At 37.6% G+C, this 22,035-nt stretch overlaps 3 protein-coding genes and 1 pseudogene across 5 annotated transcripts; 3 read left to right on the top strand and 1 right to left on the bottom strand.

The window, feature by feature from the left end:
- Positions 1-1,921: 1,921 nt before the first annotated feature.
- Positions 1,922-5,940, top strand: LOC121989163 (ubiquitin-conjugating enzyme E2-17 kDa-like). 2 transcript variants are annotated; one of them, XM_042543034.1, is made up of 5 exons: positions 1,922-2,055; positions 2,146-2,245; positions 3,814-3,941; positions 4,803-4,907; positions 5,644-5,940. In XM_042543034.1, exons 2-5 carry the CDS (start codon positions 2,176-2,178, stop codon positions 5,785-5,787), a joined length of 447 nt encoding a protein of 148 aa, XP_042398968.1. In that variant the 5' UTR covers positions 1,922-2,055; positions 2,146-2,175; the 3' UTR covers positions 5,788-5,940. The 2 variants fall into 2 exon arrangements, with proteins under 2 accessions (XP_042398968.1, XP_042398969.1); XM_042543035.1 differs by having other exon boundaries at positions 1,935-2,041.
- Positions 5,941-9,740: 3,800 nt separating this feature from the next.
- LOC121990578 (pathogenesis-related genes transcriptional activator PTI6-like) lies at positions 9,741-11,333 on the top strand. Of its 2 annotated transcripts, none has more exons than XM_042544690.1 (2): positions 9,741-9,875; positions 10,177-11,332. In XM_042544690.1, the coding sequence occupies exon 2, from the start codon at positions 10,220-10,222 to the stop codon at positions 11,180-11,182; it is 963 nt and encodes a 320-aa protein (XP_042400624.1). In that variant the 5' UTR covers positions 9,741-9,875; positions 10,177-10,219; the 3' UTR covers positions 11,183-11,332. The 2 variants fall into 2 exon arrangements, with proteins under 2 accessions (XP_042400624.1, XP_042400625.1); XM_042544691.1 differs by lacking the exon at positions 9,741-9,875 and adding an exon at positions 9,980-10,078 and having other exon boundaries at positions 10,177-11,333.
- Positions 11,334-13,229: 1,896 nt separating this feature from the next.
- Positions 13,230-16,053, bottom strand: LOC121989162 (transcription factor PCF5-like). Its single transcript, XM_042543033.1, has one exon. The coding sequence runs from the start codon at positions 15,025-15,027 to the stop codon at positions 13,723-13,725; it is 1,305 nt and encodes a 434-aa protein (XP_042398967.1). The 5' UTR covers positions 15,028-16,053; the 3' UTR covers positions 13,230-13,722.
- A 2,385-nt stretch (positions 16,054-18,438) lies between these two features.
- On the top strand, positions 18,439-21,290 carry LOC121989161 (annotated as a pseudogene).
- Positions 21,291-22,035: the final 745 nt, after the last annotated feature.

Here is a 22,035-nt window from a genome sequence, read left to right as displayed (position 1 = left end):
AATAACGTGTACCTTCCCTGGTGTATGGACCCCCTTTATATAGTGCCCTGGTGGGCGACGTGCACACTACTCGATGCATGGGCACGCTCTCCAATTTGTTCTATGAAAGGATCAGTCAAGAAAGTGCCCCTGACACTATACCTTAACAGGGCATGCATATCCGAAACAAAATAGTAGAAGCTTCTATTGTACGATCCGCCTGTATACCATGCCTTGTGTCAGCAGCACTATCTCCCAAAAAGATATCCTTAGATACGTCAGTGATCTCGTTGATCGGCCGAGCTGGGAAGTCGCTTGGCTAGGGACACCTCAGCTCGGTCAAACTCCAGACAAGCTACTGTTATGGACTCTCTCTTATATATAAAAAATTAATTTAATATCACACTTGTTCTTAGCCAAAAAGTTGAAAAAAGTATACTCTTTAATGTCGTCGACCCAAGGTATTTATAGAAGCTTCTCCGCTCGCAGTATTGCTAATCCTAAGATGTCGAACTAAAGAGAGCCATGACAATGCATATTTCCTAATTGATTAATGAGAAAAATTCTCAATAATATGTCGTCGTTGAATCTCGAACTCTAGATTCTTAATTGATTAATGAGAAAATTTTCTAATAATATACTAAGTCTCGAACTTTAAATTCCTGATTGATTAATGATAAAAATTTTCAATAATACACCACAACCGAGTCTTGAACTCTAGATCACTGATTGATGCGTCTATTGACATTACTAATAAATCTTAAAACTATTTTTAGTGTAAAAAAAAAGACATTAACTTAATTTAATTTTAGATTTCACCAAATTAATTAAGATGGCGTTTGATTTAGGGGTCTGAGAATAAGGGAATGAATTCATTCTCAAATCTTGTGTTTGGTTGATGGAATGAAATTAAAATTTTGGAATGAAACCCAAAAACTTGGGTATTGATTAAACTAACCTCCTCCCTTGGTTTTGATGAGAATGAGAATGTGAATTAAGTTTTGGAAGAAAATATCCTTAATATATTTGTTCAAATTTCTTTCATGTCACTTTCTCTCTCTTTGTTCTCTCTCGTCTTACTTTCTCTTTCCGCATTTTATCATCATACTTTGTCTTTCATCATACTTACTCTCTTCTCAATCTCTCCCACCATGCACACTCTCTCTTCTTATTTTCTATAGTCATACTTTCTCTCTCTTCATTCTCTTCCATCATAAATTCTCTCTCATCAAATTTTCTCTCTCTTCATACTTTCTCTCTCATCACACTCTCTTTCTTTATTTTTCTCATCACACTTTCTCTCTCTCATTATACTTTCTTTCTTCTCAATCTCTACCATCATACTCTCTCCTCATTTTCTCTCATCACACTTTCCCTCTATTCATTCTCTTCCATCACACTCTCTTCTTATTTTCTCTCATCACACTTTCTCTTTATTCATTCTCTTCCGTTAGATTTTATCGTTTATCACATTTTCACTCTTCATGTTCTCTTTCCTCATTCTATCTCATCACACTTTCTCTCTCTTCATGTTTTTCCGTCACATTTTATCTCTAATCATATTTTTTTACACATTCAACTTTCTCTTATTTTTCTCTAAGGATTAAAAAAATAAATTTTAATTTTAATTTAACTAATTAAATATTATTTTTAAGAATAATATCTATATTTATATTCATTCTCATCCTAATTCTGGAGTAGTATAATTATAATTCCTATTATGTTTTTCTAATAAAGAATCAGACGCCACCTATTGTTAATAAGATAGTAAGATAACAAATAAATAAACTGATTTAATTACCTTATAAATTTTTTAATAAAGGCTTTAGTGAATAATTTTGAAAAAGAAGATTTAGAACCATTATGAAAAAAAAAAAGTTGTAGAGCAATTGCCATTTTAAAAAGGTAAACTTTAACTGGCGAAATAAAAGTTTTACATAATTAAATGCTAGTGCTATAAATACAACGTTAACGAACAGAAAGGTCTCTTTTCTCTCCTCTTTCCTCTTTTGCTTCTCATTCGAGGATTCGACGAATCGCGTGAGAGAAAGAGGAAGAGGAGGTTACCATCAATCGGTTACAACCCATCGTTGCTTTTGTTTTCATAATCGGTACTGCAATTTTTGGTTATTCGTCGCGCTCTCTTACCGATCCCTTTCGGTTCAGGCGTATTTGCGGCGAATTAGGTCTTCCTCGATGTCTTCCAGACGTATCTTGAAGGAGCTCAAGGATCTCCAGAAGGATCCTCCAACCTCTTGCAGCGCGGGTATTTTTTTTCCCTTTCTCTTTTTAACGAATTGCTTAGACATGGATCTGAACTTGTATGGTGGGATGGGAAGTTGTCTGTGGCCGGATGAGTTAGGTTTTATGTTGTTGATGATAAATGTTGTTTTTTTTTCTTTCCTCCTACTGTTTGCAGTTAGAAAAACCTTGGTTCTAAAAGGCTATATATATGCTGATATGGGGCATTTAGCAGGTCATACTTTGTTTAATTGTTTAATCATTTGCTTTGAGTTCGATGCTTGTAGAGTGGACTCATATTTGCATAAATAGATAGATTAATAGAGACGAGAAATGGTGTGAAAGCGTTGGTTGTTCAATATAAACAATATGCGCTACTGCCTGATTCTTTGAAATATCGAGCAAAGCCAGTGAATAAGGATACTAACTTACATGACACAAATTAAACTAAATGATATGTTGTTTCTTGTTTCTTTGAAACGTTGAACAACAATAAGATATTGAATAAGGATACTGACTTACATGACACAAGTTAAACTAAATGATTCGCTGCTGCTTGATTCTTTGAAATATTTTAACATATAATTGAGATATACACTTAGCCATAGGATTACGAAATTACTGCATTAACTCATTGTGGCACTTATGCACCTAGACACCCTCCTGGACCTGCAATTTAGTGCTTGTTTTAATTATGAACTTTATTTGGTGTGTGGTTCATGTGTAATCTCAATTTTTTTATTTGTTTCAGGTGTATAGTATGAAATGATTAGAAATAAAAATTGATCATTTCTACAACTCTAGTAACATGTGCTTAAGAACTTTATACTGATCTTTTGTTTATGTCATAGTCAATTCATTAAAAAAAAATCCATGGGTACAAAAGAATATGTATAAGTTGATCTATGGGTGCGAATATATATAAGTTGCCATGGCTTGTTTTTGGTTAATTTATTTGAACACTCACAAGTATTTCGGAGTGAAGAATTGAAAAGATCACTAAATACTTATGCCCTATTTATCTATAGGTGCGGATGAGAGAGGATGCATTGAATATCCTTTCCTCTGTTTACTCATAATAAAATAATATGCAGAATAAAAAATTCATCTGCAGATTTTTTGTGGGCATTTTTTCGTCCACATGAACCTTCCCTTTCTCGTGCCATGTTTGAATCTCTCACAGCGGTGTCTCAAGGTCGCTCACGGCCACGAGAGAGGCAGCTCACGGTTGCAAGTGACCTTGCTCATGGGCATCCTCGCTCATGGCCGTGGGCAGCCTCGCTCACAGCCGCATGCGGTCTTCCACAAGGTGGTCACAAACTTGCTGAGACCGTAGTTCTCTTTTTTCCTTTCCTTCTTCTTTCCCATTTTCCATTCCTTTTCCTTGGGGATTTTTTCCACCATGGATTCCTTTCCTTCTTCAATCCATGCAGCATAAAACTCATTTTGGCCTTGATAATTTATCATCCCAAACTTTCATGGTGAGTAGTACTATAGCTTGTGTACTGGTAAATTTCTTAGTATGCTTTGTCTGTATGTTAGTATGTTGTCCTTTATTTGTTTTGCTATCTTTAATTTATTGAAATTTGACAGGTCCTGTATCAGAAGACATGTTTCACTGGCAAGCAACAATAATGGGTCCTCCAGATAGTCCTTTCGCTGGAGGTGTTTTCCTTGTGACTATCCACTTTCCTCCTGACTATCCTTTCAAACCCCCTAAGGTACATCAGGACTTCTAATTGTTTGAATTCGTTGTTATTTTTCTGTCTTAATATGTTACTCAGAGGACACCATTTATAGTTATATTTGTTTGAGGGGCTGTGGACTAATTCCTTTTTCATCATTTTAAATTTTCCTTGGTAGTCACCTGAAGCTTCTCTGTGACACTATTGCTCATTTATTGTCTTCTGCTTAGATTCATCGTGTGACTTCTGATTTTGTCAGACCTAGGCAGGAGTCCAGATCCGACCATTTCCCTGCTTCCTCTCCTGCCAATGATACCTTCTCTGCAGCTAGACCTTAGCGACACCTCTAGTTTCAGCAAATGTGTTTTATCAACACCTCTTTGTTGGCCCTAGATTCCTGGGAACACTTCACTTCACGTATTCTTTGACAGTGGGCGGTTGATTCCAGTCACTCTCTCATGATGATTTTTAATGACATAGATGCAAGCTCATCTCTTTCATTTTGCTCCTATTTTTCTCTCTGGCATCTGCAGATGCCACCTCCCATGCCTCTCTGTTGGATCTTGGAGATCATTTCTTTTTGGGTAGGTTCTGCTTGCATTTCTAAAGCAGTGTGATTCCTCATTTATTAGTTATCTAGATCTTCACTTGCAGATGTTCTTCCTGCTTCTTCTCTGTTCCTTTTATTCTCTTTCTATATTGATGTGCTGAAATGAGGTTGAAGTAATTGCCTTTAGTGTGTTCTATCAGCAATTTCCAAAGCTTTTTGATTAGCATAAATATACTAATTTGTTCTTTTTTCACATTTTAATTTAGCAAATATAGCAATATTTTAAATTTCAAAGTTGTTATATATGGTTTCTTTTAGACTCATGTCTGTTTTACTGGTTTATGAAGGTAGCATTCAGGACAAAGGTCTTCCACCCAAACATTAACAGCAATGGCAGCATTTGCCTTGACATTTTGAAGGAGCAGTGGAGTCCTGCGTTGACCATTTCCAAAGTAAATAATTTTCACCTCCTTTTTTGTCATATGTTGTCGTATACTAAAGTTCAATAGGTACATACCTTTTTGATACGGTGCTAGAACTTTTCAGGAATCAAGTAATTATAGGCTAAATAGGCGTTCATAGCACATTAAAGTACATTATAAATGCCCAGTAAGAGAATGCTTATTGAGAGGCAGCAATAAGGTTTAGATACAGAAGTCTATGACCCATATGCATGCACCCAATGTTCTCACTTATATAATTAACAATAGGACTGTTTTTTTACCAAAGCGTGGCTTTACCTAAGTAGCTAGGCAGCCTTTAATGTTAGTCCCTATTAAAAAGTGGTCCAGACAGATTATTTAGGTGTCCCAAGTGATCCACCAAGGCAGTTCAGTTGGATCTAAGAAAAAAATGAATTTTTAAAGTAAATAATTGTTTTATTTGACATTATTTTTCTAAATTTTGTTATTGTAATATGATGTTAATTATAAAGTAGCTATGTGTGGTCTTTTGCAATTTGGATTTATGGCTATAAATTATTAAATTTTATATCTTCTTGTGATTTTTATTTTTTTGGTTGTAATGTGAAATCTGAAATATTTCATCGTTGTTATGTGGTTAGTGGTTACTCTTTGGCTCGCAGCCTGGCTCATTTCAAACTTTAGCTGTTCATGACTTCAAACTTAATTCTTCCATATACCGGCAGTATTTTTACATTATAATGTTCTCATGTTTTCCCCCCTTTAGGTATTGCTTTCCATCTGTTCTCTGCTGACTGACCCGAACCCAGATGATCCTTTGGTCCCGGAGATTGCACACATGTACAAGACTGATCACAGCAAATACGAGACCACTGCTAGGAGCTGGACCGAAAAATATGCTATGGGCTAGTGACTCTATTTGAGGTTTGGTCGCTGTTATTTATTAGAATTAAGTGATTATGTGTGCTATCTCTGTTTAGTTTCCTCAAGGACTCGAGGAGCCCAAATTTAGAACATATAAACAACAGTTTCTAATTTTAAGAAAAATACCTTTTGTTACCAACTTCCGATTTTTCTTCTAGAAAAGTATTCTTTGTTTTCTTGCTACTTAAGCTTTTTGCTGCATCAAGGAACTTGTTTCCTTTGAGATTTGATCAACCCTAATTAAGCAATAATAGAATGTTCAAATCCTGACTTAAGTAGGCCTGGTCCATGTGGATATTCACTTGCACATACTCGTCGTCATTCCTAAGCATGTGCATCTTTGCTTCAATTTAAACATATTTTTCTACAGCCTTAAATCAAATTTTAATGTTCCAGTTGCAGTATTTAAAAGAAAGGTTGTGGTGAATGATTTCTCTCATTAAATTGTTCTGGAATAGATAGATGTTAATGATATGTATTTAGATTATTATTATTATTTGTTTGGTCTCATTGGGCTTAGTTGGATGGTAAGAATTGGATTATCAAAAAAAATGTTGCACCTCTAAAGTCAAACAATGAAAAGCTTCTATGTTTTACTTATTAACCAAATGCTAATAATGAGATTATGATTCATAGCATCTTAATTACTTCATTATGTGATGAGGCTGTTACCTTCTTAATCACTCTGTTCCAACAGCATCGCAAGATACTAAAATAAAATTGACCAAAAAATACCACAAAAGAGAAGAAATTAGAGATAACAATCAAATCAATACAAAACATAAACTTCGGCCAATTGATGTCCACTGCCTTAAACTTGAACATATAATTTTTAATCACCACGGCCGCACATTTCAAAACAAGATATGTGCATTTTTGGCTTATTAAAATTTGAAATAATTCTTTTTACTAAATAACAAAAGTCGAACACTCAAATTTAAGCTCTCAGGAAATAATGGTATTAAAGTATTTTAAATATGCTAAAAAAAATTCACACTATTTGAGCATCTAAAATTTATCTCTCTTTTTTTAATTCAATTATTGGACGTGCATTTATTTAGCTGGTGCACGCATAAGTCTCTGCAACTTATCTATTGTTTGGGAATTTGTGACGGACGCCCCCATAAATTCGTCAAAGGTCACCAGACCAGTTGATATAAATTCTTCTCCACTCCTCTTCCACCATATTTTGTCATTAATTTTGGGATATATTTTTTTAAAAAAAATTACCTTTTAATTAAATTTGTCATAAATTTGAAAACTTTTTATTTAAATAATATTTTATTAAAATTTGTGTTTAAATTAACTTGCAACATACTCTTAAAATCACTTTATTTGTGCTAAATATCTTCAAACATAAAATGAATTCATGCATAAAATTGTTGTCCGGATGAATTCATATACAGAGAGCTTTAATTTTATTTTGTGACAATTCGAATGAAACATAAACCCTAGAATCAAGGGGTTCAGCATTTAAAATAAAAGGCCCCATCACGTGTTGTTCTTGTGTTGAAGAACAAGCACAAGTAGAGAGACCAGCCCACTTGCCAAAAACTAAAGCCACCAGTACTGTTAATCTCAGTGGGAAGATGATTTGGCCATTCTCTTCTTTCACATGAAAGGATATTCATATTTTATTTTATTTTTATTTTTTAGAAAATTATTGTTGTTATTATTATTAATGTTGTGAGAAGTGTGAAGATGGAGAGTTAGTGTGGTGCACGTTTGCTCGATAAAACTCGTGCTCCTCCCTGCAGACATTTATGAGCCAGTTTAGTTGTGATTGGAGAGTGAAGCAATTAACTAATTAAAAAAGATTTTTTTTTTTTTGCTTATTTAATTTATTAGGACCAGTGGCAAACACAAGGGAAGGGCTAGGTATTTGCAAAAAAGTCCCTTATGTTTTTCATAACAATTGACGACGAGTGAGAATGAAAGTGGGTTTTAAAATGACAAATTTTATTAATAATTGTAATCCATAATATTTGCATGGGTTGAACTTAATTAAACCTTTAAATAATAAATTAATATCCACTTTTCAAATGTTTCTGCACTCAAGTTGGTAAAATGACTGTATTGTCCTAGTACTTTTTTAATTTATCTCGGATTAATATGAAAAAGATAAATTATAAATGATTATTAATTTTTTTTAAATACGGATAATATAAGAGAAGTATTTACTTTAAATATATTAAAATTTAAGTCTCATATATCAAGTTAATAATATCTTATACGCTAGCTAACCGTTAAATTATCTCAAAAAAAACTTTAACACCAAGCACTCAAGTGGTAAAAAATGATTCGCTTGTCCCTAGCACCCCCGTCAATCCGTCCTTAGGTCAACACGGAGGAGGTAAATCATGGATGACTATTAACCATTAATGTAAATGGTCAAGACATAAGAAAAATTATGTTTGATCACGTCAAATTTCGATCCCAAAATCTCATATAGCAACACTCATGTTTTAACCATTGCATCACCCCGAAAGACGACACCAAGCACTCAAGCACCATGCTTCGATGCGCACGTGGGCCGCCCACTTAACCTTCTCTATATTTATATATACCCGACAACTGTTTTTAGAAATTGATTTAAATAGAATCTATTCAAGGTTTCTACTTGGAAAACAATAAATTGTAATATTTTTTATTATAATTATATTCCTCTTTTTTATTAAGGTGCATCAATATATTTTAATATATTTTAGTCGAGATAAAACCCCTAGAGAAATCTTAATTTATACATCTCTTTATCCAAGATAATAAATATATAAAAATTAAAAAATAATAATCCCAATTAATTTCATTGACTATATATGAAGTGATCAATTTTATCTCACATGAATTTTCCATCAATCATTAAGGTAAATCGGGAGGTACACACGAACAACCTAAAAGTCTAATATTTTTTGATTATGTTCTCCATTTAAAAAAAAAATTTCTATAAATATATCGTAACTAGGATTCATAGATATCTAGATGATAATTTAAATATCCTACCATAACACCATGACACCTGGGACAAAATAAAAAACATACAAGTACATAAGAAAATCATTATTGGCAAGCCTAATAACTGTCAATCAAATGTAATAACCCAATGCTAAGAGAGGAAATAAGAGAAAAATATTTTTTTTAAAAAAAAATTAATGGCTTTTATTTTTTTTTTTATCTTCTTATTTACGTGGATAGAATAAAAGGAAAGAAATAATATTTATTACTTAATTCGTATTTATTAAATGGGTAAATTTTTATGTCTCTCAATTTGGTCTAATTTGAACCGAAATTAAAGAATTGAATGGCATGAAATTAAGTTCTTTTTCCTTAGGCATTTCCTTCCAAATACTTAATAATTTTGTTTTTAAAATACTAAAGTTCATTAATTTTAAAACACATTTAACATTCATATATATTATCAAAATGACCCTCTTGACACTAAAAGTATTTATTTATTATTCTAAATTATCATCCAAACCACTCAGAAAATAACAAGTTTTTTTATTAAAAACTTAAATAACATTAGAAAATATTTTAAAAACTATCATAAACTTAATTGCGTAAATGGTTTGTTAATGTGAAAATAAAAAAAATCATGACCTAGCGGGGAATTAATTGATTCAACAGGGGCCAAACCGCAATTAATCCAGTAAACCGCACTGAAGCTCCACAAGCGAATCAAGCGTTTCAATTGGGCGATAGCCGTGGGGGCCACCGCCAGCTTCTCATCCCCTGGATGCGGCGGCGAGCGGTTGATCATGGCTTCCCAAAAAAATCTCAGCCTGGTCATGGCTTCCAAAAGAACACTCTCATCTTTTTAACTACTCGTCTACTCGATCGATTTTAACTCCAAAATAAAGGAAAAATAATTTTTTAAAAAAAATTAATGTGCTTCTCTGTGGATCGATCCTATAAAAAGGGAGAGCTTTCCCTCTCTCACGAAGTCCTACACTTCATTCCTTTGAAGCTTAAACATCTCCATATCTCTCTCTCTCCCCCTCTTCGTCCTCTGTTCTGCTCTGCTTCTTCAACTCCTTGTATTGTGAGCTTTGTTGCAGGAGATTCGATTTTTTTAAGGTAGATTCTGTTCCTTTTTGTAAGAATCCAAGAAGATTTGGTAATGTTTTGGTAGTCTGAAATGGACGATTCGTGGTACCGAAACGCTAACGAATCCGCAGAGTATGATAGCTCAGTGGTTGGAGATTGAATTCTGGGGATTTGGTAGCGTTTTTGTTTTGTGAAAATCGTAGATTTTTCTTCTTCTTCCGTAAAATTTGCAGGTTTTTAATGTGTTTTTGTGTTGGGTTTGTTTTTTGAGCTTTTGGTAAGGTAAAGATTTGATTTTTATGGTGGATTGTTGTTTTAATGGTGGGCGCAGGGGAGGAGGATAGATTAGAGCAAGGTCTGTCGAAGCTACGGCGATGAAGAAGGCGGAGCAAGTCGTCGGGACGGCGAAGAGCGTGTTGTCGCGGCCGAGGCGCCGCCCGGAGGCGGAGGTTTCGCAGCAGCGAGTGGTCCGCATCTTCTTCTTCGATGATGACGCCACAGATTCCTCCAGCGACGAGGGCGGGTGCCGCCGCGTGAAGCGGTTCGTGCAGGAGGCCCGGTTGGAGATCGCTGCTGGAGGCTCGGTTGAGGCAGGCAAGCGTAAGGCCGTGAAGGGAGGCTCCGAAGCCAGGAAGAAGAAGCGAGCAGAATGGCAGGCGCCGGCCGGCGCCAGCAAGGAGGGCGGCGAGCGCAGGTTCCGCGGAGTCCGGCGCCGGCCGTGGGGGAAGTACGCGGCGGAGATCAGGGATCCGTGGCGGCGTGTCCGCCTGTGGCTCGGCACATACAACACCGCCGAGGAGGCCGCGAAGAGCTACGACTGTGCCGCCATCAGGCTACGTGGCCCCGACGCCGCCACCAACTTCCCCACCGCCGCGGCCACGTCAGGCTGCCCTGCTCCGCCATCGCGACGTCCGAAGCACTTGGAAACCAACTTCGCTTCCACCTCCGGCGGATACCACTCCGGATGCGATGAGTCGCCGCTCAACGTCACATCCCCGACCTCCGTCCTCCGATGCTTCGCCCCATCCTCCTCCGCCGCCTCCCAATCAGAACAAAAGCCCAGACCTCCTGCGTCAGCCTTCCCGGCGATCCCGCCGCCGTTGGATCTGGGCGAGTTCCTGCCTTTCGCAGAGGTGGAGCCCATCTTCGACGGCCTTCTCGGCTTCGGAACCGAGGAGCCGCTAGGTTTCATCCCCGACCATGCGGCGCCGGTCGAACTCCTGGATGAAGACGTGGACGACGCCCTTCTCGTCTCGGGGTTCGACGACTTCGCCGACGACGATCTCTATGGTGACATCGGCGACTATTTCGCTTCCGAGCCGCTCCCCTCCGTCTGACCCTTCGCTGCGCGTCGCCGGAGGCCGATCACTGCCGCACTACCAAATTAATCCATTTTGCTTTTTGTCGTTTCCTTTTTTTTTTAAATTTTTATTTTTTTTGCGGTCAGTTTTCCATTTTTTTCTCGAGACAAATTAATGTAAAAAAATCATTAAATCCCCCTTTTTGTTTTGGGAAAAATCAGTGTGCGCCAGAGCATGTTGTTTAACTGACACGTGGAGGTGAGTCATTGCGGTGTCTGGTGTGACACGTGGCATCGCAGTGATATTTGGGCCTTTATACTGAAATTATTTATTATAAAATATTATCGAACTACACCCTCACTGTCCCTAATATTACAAAAGATGGACCTTCTTGAATAGATATAGAGATATAGGACATATTACATACGAAACAAATTATAATGTCTAAATTTATATCACGAGATGATTACACAAAAAATTGAATATCCTTAAGAGAGGAGAATGTTTGTTTGTTTCTCATCTCTAAATCACTCTCTTTAATTAGTTTTCCATCTAATAATATAAATAATGGATGATCAAATCTGTTTAAATGGAAGTAGACAAGACAAATCTAGTTGAAATCAAGTCAATAATCCACTTTTTGTTTAAGTAGGCAGGGATCCAATTTATTTGTTGTCATTACATAAAAATCCTATAAAATTAGTATATTTAGATCTATTAATAACTACAAATTTGTTCACGTTTGCATGTCAAAACAAGATTTGAGGCATCGAAGCACTCCTCATCAATATCCACTTTTTATAACTCAATGTGTGGTCCTATAATATATCGATCTTGTCATATATGATAACTAAAACTAATTTATATTTGAAGGAAAAGCTACTTGTGAGGCTTTTCGAACAACAACGTAGCTAATCATTCACAAGCCTAACTTGATTCTCCCATTTAGTCACCAGATGCTAATCATTCAAAGTAGATTGCAACCTTGAGAATCTCTTGAAGGTTTTTGTTAGAGTGAAACAAGTACTAATGTAAGCTTCTATTAGTGCGAAGACAAAGGAGGATTAGGGTTTAAGGAGAATGAGGATATACCAATCAAGGAAGAGTGCTAATTCTTCATCGTTTAATGTTTGGACTTTTGTTGGTCATGTGGTTGAAGGAATCTAAAGGAAGTTTTGGCTTTATTTTGGAAGTTGTGGCTTTCTTATTAACCTTGGCAAATAAACAAATAAGGAAAAGGTTTTACTCAATTTACTCCATATCAATCACCAGTTCATCCTTGCCTGAAGCTTGGTGGACCTGCATGTATCAGTATTGTCCTGGACATGGAGAAGCATTCCAAGAAAAATGGCCATGTATTTGTTTGCCTACGAGAGCAGATGGTTACAATACAAATGAGTTGGCCATGGCTGTCCTGCTATCTGCTGTCCTATCTCTGTCTCAGTGAGCATTTATATCATGAACTTGACCAAATTCCACTTGGTGCAGTGTCTAATTGTTAAGGTTGCAGGAACATGAAGAAGAAGGAATGAAGGAATAACTTTGTTGGGCTAATGAGCAGTTCAACCAAATTCTACTGGTAACCTCTATCGTGCTGTCCTACAACACTTGCAAGATCATAAGTATTGGAATGAGCTGTTTGTCAACATCTTCTTAGTGGGACTCAGCAAGGACCATGAAAGCAATGGAGTAGGGTTTGGAAGATCAAGCAGCAGCAGGCTTCTTCTTCACTGTTACACTTTGCGAGATTTGGTTCTAATTCCAATGGGCAAATGGAAAAGGAAAAGAGAAGAAGAATATTAAATGTTCACCTCTTTCCCCTAACAACCGAGATGAGAGACCCACTGCGAAACAATCAGATGAAGAACAAGGAATCCTAGGGCAACTCACAAATTAACAAGTAGGTTCTCTGATAAATATTGTGAAACCTAAAGCTGACTGTTCCAAGAACGAGACTCACACTGCTGAATCTTCAACCGAGTTGGAGATGGGCAATCATTAAAAGGCACACTAAGGATTGGGTTCTTTCAGGAAATTGAAAGAACTTACTTCTTTTACAAGGGAAAAAAAATAATAATAGAAATCTGATCGAGAAAGTTAGAAAAGATCATTTAATTTGTTTCCAATCACAGTGAACAAAGCTGGAACTGAAAGAGAGGCAAAATGAAATATCCAAATTTAAGAGTTCAGTTGCACTCTCTCTCTGTGTTTCTCTAATGGCTGAAGCCGGAAGCAGAAACCCCATCACACCTTGAAGAAATAACAAGCAGCAAGCACAACAATGACACGAACAATAACTACTGCTACTACTACTACTAAGACAGGAATCGAAAGTTCAACGTGACACGCAGTAAAGCAACATGACAGATAGAAGAGAGGCAGCAACATGATGGAACCAAAAGAGATGGCTTTTTCACATTCCATCACCATCCTCCTTCCTCCATTGAATCCAGACGCTGTAAACAAACGTGTTAAAACTTGAAATGGTGGACTGGAATAAGGAATTACCAGAGGAGGAGATTGGTGATGATCACTCTTCTTCTTCTCCTCCTCCTCCTTCTTCTTCTTGGAATCTGTCAGTTGCGAGAAGCAGAAGCAGAAGCAGCAGAGGGCGGCTTGTCGTTGACGCCGTCGTGCTCCTCCTCGCCCTGGAACCGCGCAGGGATCCGGAACCCTGAGAAGCCGACGCTGGAGGCGAATCCGATCGAGGAAGTCGACGGATAGAACGGAGATTGCATCCCGTTATCGGCGATGGTGATGTCGGCAGGGCTGGCCCAGGCGCGGGCAACCGGGGCGTTACTGGACTGAAGGGGTCCCCTCTGAGAAAAAGCATGGCTTTGGCCGAGCATAGAGTGCAGCGGCACCGCCTGCGGTGGTGGGAAGCTGAGAACATAGCCTCCGCCGCCGCCACCTGCGGCAGGATCGACCACATTCCATGGAACGATCCGCTGGCTCTGTTCGGCGACCCAGCCGACGGAAGCGTCGTAGGCCAGTTGGGCGGTGGCAGGGAAGTGAATGGGCGGAGCTGGGCTCTGGCGGAATTGGCCATGGTGTTGGTGGACGGGCTCTGGGTTGTGAAAAATTGGATCTTGGAAGGACTGGAGGGAGAGGCGGAGGTCTTTGACTTGGTTGTCGGCTCGCGAAGGGAGGTCCGGCGAGTAGGACTGGAATCTGATGGAAGGGGTGGAAGAGGGCGAGGTGGCGGCGGGTGTAGCTGCTAACGGGAAGAAGGATTTGATGGTATCGGCAATGGAGTCGGTGTCCATGGACGGCGGAAGAAAGCTGGTGCTGGCATTGACGCGGCCGCAGGTACCTCCGCTGTCGAAGTTAAAAGCAGTAGCAGCGCCGACAGTGTCGACTGCCACAATCTGCTTCTTGCTGGACCCGTCGACGGAGTGGTCGCTGGCTGGGAGTCGATCGGAAGGCGGAGGAGGGAGGCGAGAGGGACGGGCGGCGGCGGCGGCGGCGACCGTGGCAGTGGGACTCCATGGCGGCAGCTCGGCGAGTTCGTCGATGGCGGCCTTCGCGTTCTGGATGAGCCAGTCGACGGCTTTGCTGGGGCGGTCGTACCCGAGCCGATCCTGCACGTCGTAGAACTGGATGGCGGTGTGGGCGGAGAGGCGGACGCGCCGGTCGCGGGGGCCCTTGGCGGTGCACACCTTGCTGTGCCGGTCCTTCCGGCCGGTGGCCCGCACAATGTGGCCGCCCTGCACCTCCACGATCTCCCCCACCGCCGCCGACCCCTTCCCCCGCCCTCCGTACCTAGACCTCGTTTGCGCTGCTGCCTGCTGCTGCTGCTGCTGCTGCGGCGGCGGCGGCTGCTGGTGGTGGACGAAGGAGAGCAGCTGTCCGTAGCCACCGAGGCCGTGACCCTCCCCCATCCTTTCCGGAAGCTGCCGAGCATACTTGGACGAGGAAGCCGTAACAGAAGCTGAGAAAAAGGAAGAGCTTTGGTTGCTGGTTTGCAACTGGTGAAGCTGGAAGCTCTGCTCCTCCTCTTCTCGGCCCTCCCTAGACTCTCCTCCTCCTCCTCCTCCTCCTCCTCTTTCGCTTTCTTTTTCTTCCGCCGGAATCGGAAGATAAAGAGCTCTCCTCGGATCCAGATCCCTCTCCTTCTTCCTCCCGTCCTGTTCCAGCTTTCCACGATCCCGCCACGAATCTAGCACCACTTCCCCTGCGACCGCAAAACTGATAGCACCTGGCGTCGAAGATGCCCGCTCTCCTCTTCCTCCTGCTTCTTCCACAAGCTTTGGCCATCCAAGACCCACAATTCCATCACCAAACACCAGCCTCCTCCTCTTCAACAAAACGCAGCATAAAAATGGGATCTTGGTTGAGATCTCATCTCGGTCTTCACATTGCAGCACCCAACAGCGCAAGGTACAAGGAAGACAGGGATGGCGTTTAGCAGAGATGATGATGAAATGGAATGCTTCAAGACGTGGGCCTCAGTCTATAATTTGAAACAAGACCCCAAGCTATGGATATCCATGACAGTCTTGGGCAGAGAGAGATGCGAGATGAAAGATGGAGGAGGAAAAGGTTCGGAGATTAACCTCACATCCTCACTCAACCCATCTCCCAAGGCAACAACCATGGCAGCTCATCCTTACACTTCTCAGTGCTTGCCCAGCTCCTCCATCATCCATCCATCGATCTTTCTTTCTCTCTCCTACTGGCTTCAATTTGGAGCCTTTTGGTTGGATTTGCAGTCACTTTGCCAAAAGAGAAGCCACCTTCCTTCTGCAAAGGATTTACTGGATTCGACTTTACCAAATTGGACGCAGATCTGAGATCTCACTCTCTCGCTGTAACACCGAAGGCAAGTAAAGGGAAAAACAAAGAGAGGTTATAATTGCTGCGACAATGACAGCACAGCGTTCGACAAGGTGGTGAAGGCGATGGCTGCTCTTCATATTGCCAACGCCTCCTCCTTTCTTCCCTCCTCCCTGTATTTATTTATTAATTATTATTATTTTGACAGCAAAATTGTTCTTAGGAGATGGAGGTATTTGAAGTCGAAGATCCTGTTTACATGAGAGGAGATGTTGAGAATCTCTAAAAAAATGGAAAGGAGTTGAGCGCATCACCCATCCCTCTCCCCTCTCATCCTCGTCGACTTTTCCACCGCATCCCGAGCTGCTGTCGTCAACTGACCGTCTGCCACCCCAAACTCTTGTCACTAACCGTCTCTCTTACCATCAATCCAACTGGGATGCATGATTGTCAGAGTCAATCTCTGTCCCTCCAGGTAAACAGGGTCGAAACGTGATCTATACATGGAGATTGACTTTGACTAATCATTGAAGGGTCGGGTTCTCGTTCGACTGCTTTTAATCGATTTATTAATTATTGGTGCACACGTAAGATTGAAGATAGAATGGAATGGCGATGGTGGCGGGAATGGGTGGGTATCCGAGTCAGCAGCAGCAGCAGCAAGAACAAGAAAAGAGGAAGAAGAGGATCATGAATAAAGTAAAAGGCGTGGTGTTTCCTTTGTGCCGTCCTTTTCCATTCCCTCCTTTCCCTTCCTTTCCTTTCAGCTGCTGCTGCCTTCCATCAATTTTCCATCCACTCCTATTTCTGCCACACGCACACGAATTAATAGCAGCAGCCGAAGTAATCAATCAATTAATGGGAAGGAAAACAATTCATTAATCATTAATGAAGCAAACCCTCATTTCCTATTCTACTCATTAATATGTTACTTAGTAAACAAATATATATATATATATATATATATATATATATATATATATATATATATATATATATATATATGAGTTGTGATATGCTCAAGAAAAAAATTCAAGAAAAAATTTAAGAATAGACGTATATATTCATGATTCATCATTTTATCTTTTGTGGATCACATCATTTTATGTGTCTATTCTTAAATTTTTCCTTAAGATTTTTTACTTGAGTAAATCATTACATAAAATTAATTGAAAAATTTTATTATGTTTAATACTATAACATGACTTCTAACCCCCTAAAATTAAAATTTTATTGACATAATCAAGAGCTTAGTAAATAGAGAAAAAAAAAAGAAAAAAAATCAGTAGTTACAATTGTTTTAGGTACTCATTTATGGGAAGGTTACAATGTTTCAAAGTTTATGGATTTTTTTTTAAAATTTAAAACAATGGCAATAATTCATGGAAATTTGTAATAGTTATTGGTGTTCTATCACTAATATTATTTAATGTACTACACTGCACCATCAATTTAAGAAATATTTAAAATGTGTATTATAATTTAAATATTTATTAATGAGTAACGTTATGTTGTCCGACTCCTCATACGGGTGTTTATTAGAGTTCTTTATGCCATTAATAAATTTTGTCCCAAAAAAAACTGATTGATGTTTTTAAAAAACTTAAATTTTTATTTTATTTTTTCTATAAAAAGTAAAAAATGTATATCCTATTTTGATTATTTCAAACTCATAATGTTATTCCTAAGAAATATAAAATATACCTAAATTATTTAGTTAAATGTTGGACAAAATGACTAGTACTTTTACAAAAATATTACTACTAAATTAAACTTAAATTTAACACGAACTTAATAAATATATTTAAATAAAAAAAATAAATAAATAACCGTTGGATATTTATACAGATATTTAACCAAAAGACAGATTCATTTTATTTAAATGGTATATCTTATTTTAGTTTTTACTAAAAGGCACACCTAATTTCCAAAATATATTTTTCATCAATTTCAGCTTTAAATTAACATAAAAAAATAAAATTTCTTATTTAAATTAAATAAACTAAACCAAATTAATCAGATAAAAAAATTTAATTATTTTATCAATAAAAAATTTTAATAATAAAATTTATGATGATCTCCTAATTTTATTTCACCTTTACTTATTTTTATTAGATATTATATAATAAAAACAAAAACATAAATTTTTAAAATTTTTATAAATATTCTTTTATATTTTTATTCTTTTTAATAAAACTCTAAAATAAAAAAAATACGGATAAATTTAAGAGATTGTGTATTGTTTTATATATAAAATGATCTTTTTAATATCATATGAAATTCTTTAATGAAATAATTAATATTTTTTTTTCGTTTGATGCAGTTTCATTAGGTTTGAATAAAATAATTTAATTTTTATTTTAATTTAAGATTTAACTAGATAAAAAAAAATATTTTAGAAATTAAATACGCTCTTGAATAAATTCAAAAAATTCAAAGGGTAAGAATCCAGAATGTTCCCTCCGCTTCTAGTTCTACGCTTATAAGCCCTAAGCGAGCCCTCTCTCTCCGAATCGATCCGATCCCTCAATCATTCATTGCTCATAGCTTCTTCAGCTGACGCCACTTTGTTCTCTCTCTCTTGGCCTAATTCCGCGGCCGCCGCCTCTGGCGCCTCGCCGCCGTTGATGCCCACTCGTCGTCTTCCTTCCACCTTTTTGCCACCGCCTACAGAAGAAGAGACGATCTCAAGGGTGTGTTCGAGAGTTTAAGTACATCTCGATTTTAGCCTCCCATAGATTTGCCGCTTAATGTTTGTATCATTTCTTTTTCCTTTTTGCTTGTCCTAACCAACGGCGGAGCTAAAGGGCTAAGTTTCTTGTTGGCTCCACATATCCTGGGCTGAAATTGGAGGATTCTGGTGTTTGAGGGTTAAGTAATTTGCAAATTTTTATGCTGAAATTTTCTTGTTTTGGAATACTAATTCAAATGGACACATCTTGGGGTTTTAACAAGGGCAATGAAATTAATCGCATTTTAATTTCACATTTTTAGCTATTTTTTTTTCTTAATGATGTGAAGAGGAGCTTTACGCCCAGAAGAACCAATGAGCCCATCGTGTGAACGAGAATGGAGGAACCAGGCAATATAATGGAAGAAAATATACAGTTGCAGCACTGTTGATAAATATAGGGAGAGTTTTTGATCCATATCTTAGTAGGTTGACTATTATGGCAATCTTTGTAATGAATGAAGCTTTGGTACATTGTAGAACATCCAGGGAAAGTTCTAATCCATGGTTTGTCAGGTTGACTATTAAGGCAGTGTTTTTATGATCATGTCTTAGCCTTTTTGCTTCCGCCATATAGCAACCCTGCAATAAAAAATGCTTTTTTTTTTTATCATTGTCTGTAAAAAAACTGTGACTCACTAAATTGTGACATATGAGCTTGGAGATGCATATGCTTGCTGATCTAGGTTATCTGTTTTTTTTTTTCTTTGAATTCAACTTGTTTCTTGGTTTAAAACATAGACCCATTATTCAGGTAAAGCCAGGAACAGTTAGTTGGGGTACAGCAACAATTGTTGGAGTATTTGCAGGGTTGCTATATGGCGGAAGCAAAAAGGCTTCTGCATCTGTAGTAAGCTTTCTATTCCTAAAATACTGTTGTCATTATTTATTCCTTTTTACTAAATTTTAATTGTATTGTATGCATGTTAAACTTTCTGTTTTTGACTTTTTAAGTTGGAGCATAGAGCAATCCACGAATCATATGGGCTAATCTGAAACTTTGTTTCTTTATCTCTTTTTGTTGGAGCTCAGATCAATGCATTAAACCTCATTCTTTTATTGTCTTTGGGACTTTGTTGGAATCCTAATTCTTGATTTCTTGCCAACTTAGACATGATACAACTTCTAAGTCACTGACACTTTTGTCCTTTTTGTAAATGTGTCCTGGTTTATTCTTCTGAATTATTATTAGGTGTTGAGTTCATATTACCTATTGTCCATCATGCGTCTCCACTTGGCATTAAAATCAAAAGCTCTCAGTTGTTACTATTTGTCAAGCAAGGCCAAATTAAAACAAAAAGGCAAACAACAAAGTTAGAACTTGCAGAAAATGCTTGTTGTTAAGGGTGTATATATGTCGTGCTCCACCTATCTATTGAAGGATAATGATGACATTCTAATATCTACAGAGCAAGGATGCAGAAGTTACATTAAAGCTAGGGAGTACACGTGACCAGCGTGAACAGTATAGAATAATGAGAGATGCAATGGAGAAAAGGTTTATTCGTGTTGCTCGTGGTTCAATTGTTGGCGGTGTCCGCCTTGGCATGTTCACTGCAGTATTTTATGGTTTGCAAAACTGACTGACTGAAAAACGAGGTGTTCATGATGTGTATAATGTGGTCAGTGCTGGTTCTGCTACTGCTGCTACGTTCGGTCTTATACGTGAGAAAGATTACTCTTTTCTTCTGAACTTTATCTTTGTTCTGCACCAACATAATGATTTTCCTTACAAAGTAGCATGTCTCTAAGAGTGTAATTTCACTACAGCTTTGGGTTACGATTGCTAATGAAAATACTGCAATAATTACATATGGTACAGTACGTTGAATCATGTTTTGTATTGATATTTATGTTTTTGCTCTGTCATGGATTAATCTGTAATTGAACTAACATTAAAATGAGTCAAGTGATGAGCAGCTAGCAAAGAAAGTACCTTATTTTGTTGTTTGTTTCAGTGCCAGGGTCTCCAATGTGGCGAGCAAGGAATGTATTGCTTGGTTCAGTTTTGGGAGCTGGAATTTGTTTCCCTCTGGGTAATGAAATTGTAGTTTAATTCTTTTAGATTGTCATATCAATGTAATTCCTTAAAAACTTAATCTCATCAGGTTTACATATACCAATGATCATTACTCTTATCATGCTGCACTTCACATCCTCCATTTTCTCATACATGTTCTCATTGTTTGATAATTTCAATTTATCGGTTGCTATGCCAGGATGGGTTCATCTGAAACTGGTGGAAATGGCAAACAAAGAGCTATCAAATTCTAAGTCTGCTGATACAGAAGGGCAGAACGATACAAATAAAACTGGTGTTGGTGCTGTCATAGAGAGGCTTGAAGAGCGCCTACGTCGATAGCTGATACTTTGTACGATCTTGGTCGTTGGATGGACAAAATGTGTAGGTTTTGTGACGTTCCTGGCGGTATAAGAGTGCATGGTGGATCCAATGCGTCCTTTGAGAGGAATAACTGTATGATGTTTCTGCAAAGAGTTTCATAAAATATAATGACATAGTTCTGTAACTTCTCTCTGCCAATAGCTGGAAAGTGATCAGAACTAATAGTTTCAAGAACTCATTAGTTGGAAGGTTATAATTTTCAAAGTTTATGGATTTTGTTTTTATTTAATACAATGGCAATAATTCATTGAAATTTGTAATAGTTATGGGTGTTCTATCATTAGTATTATTTCATGTCCAATACTGCACCATTAATTTAAGAATATTCGATAATTTACCAGATTACACACAATTTTAAGAAATATTTAAAATGTGCATTATAATTTGGGTATGGATTAAAAGGTGCACTTGTTTTTCAATATATCTTCATTTGTCTAGTTACTGAGTGTATTAAAAATCTTATAAATATATATATAAATAAAAGGCATTTATGGTGTCTCAGACACCTAGCACATCAAGTCAAGGACGAGAGTCAGGCAGAGGTTAGGTACCATATCAAATCTATCTATCTTATCTTATGATATTCATCTTGTTACGTGTGTATTTTTTTTTCTTTTCTGTTTTTGATTTTTTTTTAATAATTTATATAGTTTTAATATTATAATTCAGATTATAAATCTAAACATTAAATTCTAAATTATATATATAATTATTTGATACAATTCAATTCTGATTAATTCTGACTAGATAGATTTATAATTATTTGATTATAAGAAATTCTAGAGTGATTAACTATACTTGTACATTAATTATTATTTATTTTGAGCACATTTTTTATTATTAAATATATAATTATATATTTTATTTTTTGAATTACTAAATTAGGGACCGACTATACGACTACGATTTCAGCCGCATTCGTTTCTTCGTCCTTCCACCATCTTTCCTTCAAAAGCCTCGTAAGTAACTTTTCCTTCA

This window comes from Zingiber officinale, chromosome 6B (genome assembly GCF_018446385.1).
Source record: "Zingiber officinale cultivar Zhangliang chromosome 6B, Zo_v1.1, whole genome shotgun sequence".
Taxonomy (NCBI): Eukaryota; Viridiplantae; Streptophyta; class Magnoliopsida; order Zingiberales; family Zingiberaceae; genus Zingiber; species Zingiber officinale.
This window is presented reverse-complemented; position numbering and strand designations above follow the sequence as displayed.

Bases quoted from the DNA above. Each gene is read 5' to 3' on its own strand.
- LOC121989163 (XM_042543034.1), top strand. From the start codon at position 2,176: ATGTCTTCCAGACGTATCTTGAAGGAGCTCAAGGATCTCCAGAAGGAT. The intron at 2,246-3,813 runs GTATTTTTTTTC...GAAATTTGACAG, and splicing joins TCCAACCTCTTGCAGCGCGG to GTCCTGTATCAGAAGACATG. The intron at 4,908-5,643 runs GTAAATAATTTT...TCCCCCCTTTAG, and splicing joins CTGCGTTGACCATTTCCAAA to GTATTGCTTTCCATCTGTTC.
- LOC121990578 (XM_042544691.1), top strand. From the start codon at position 10,220: ATGAAGAAGGCGGAGCAAGTCGTCGGGACGGCGAAGAGCGTGTTGTCG.
- LOC121989162 (XM_042543033.1), bottom strand. From the start codon at position 15,027: ATGGGGGAGGGTCACGGCCTCGGTGGCTACGGACAGCTGCTCTCCTTC.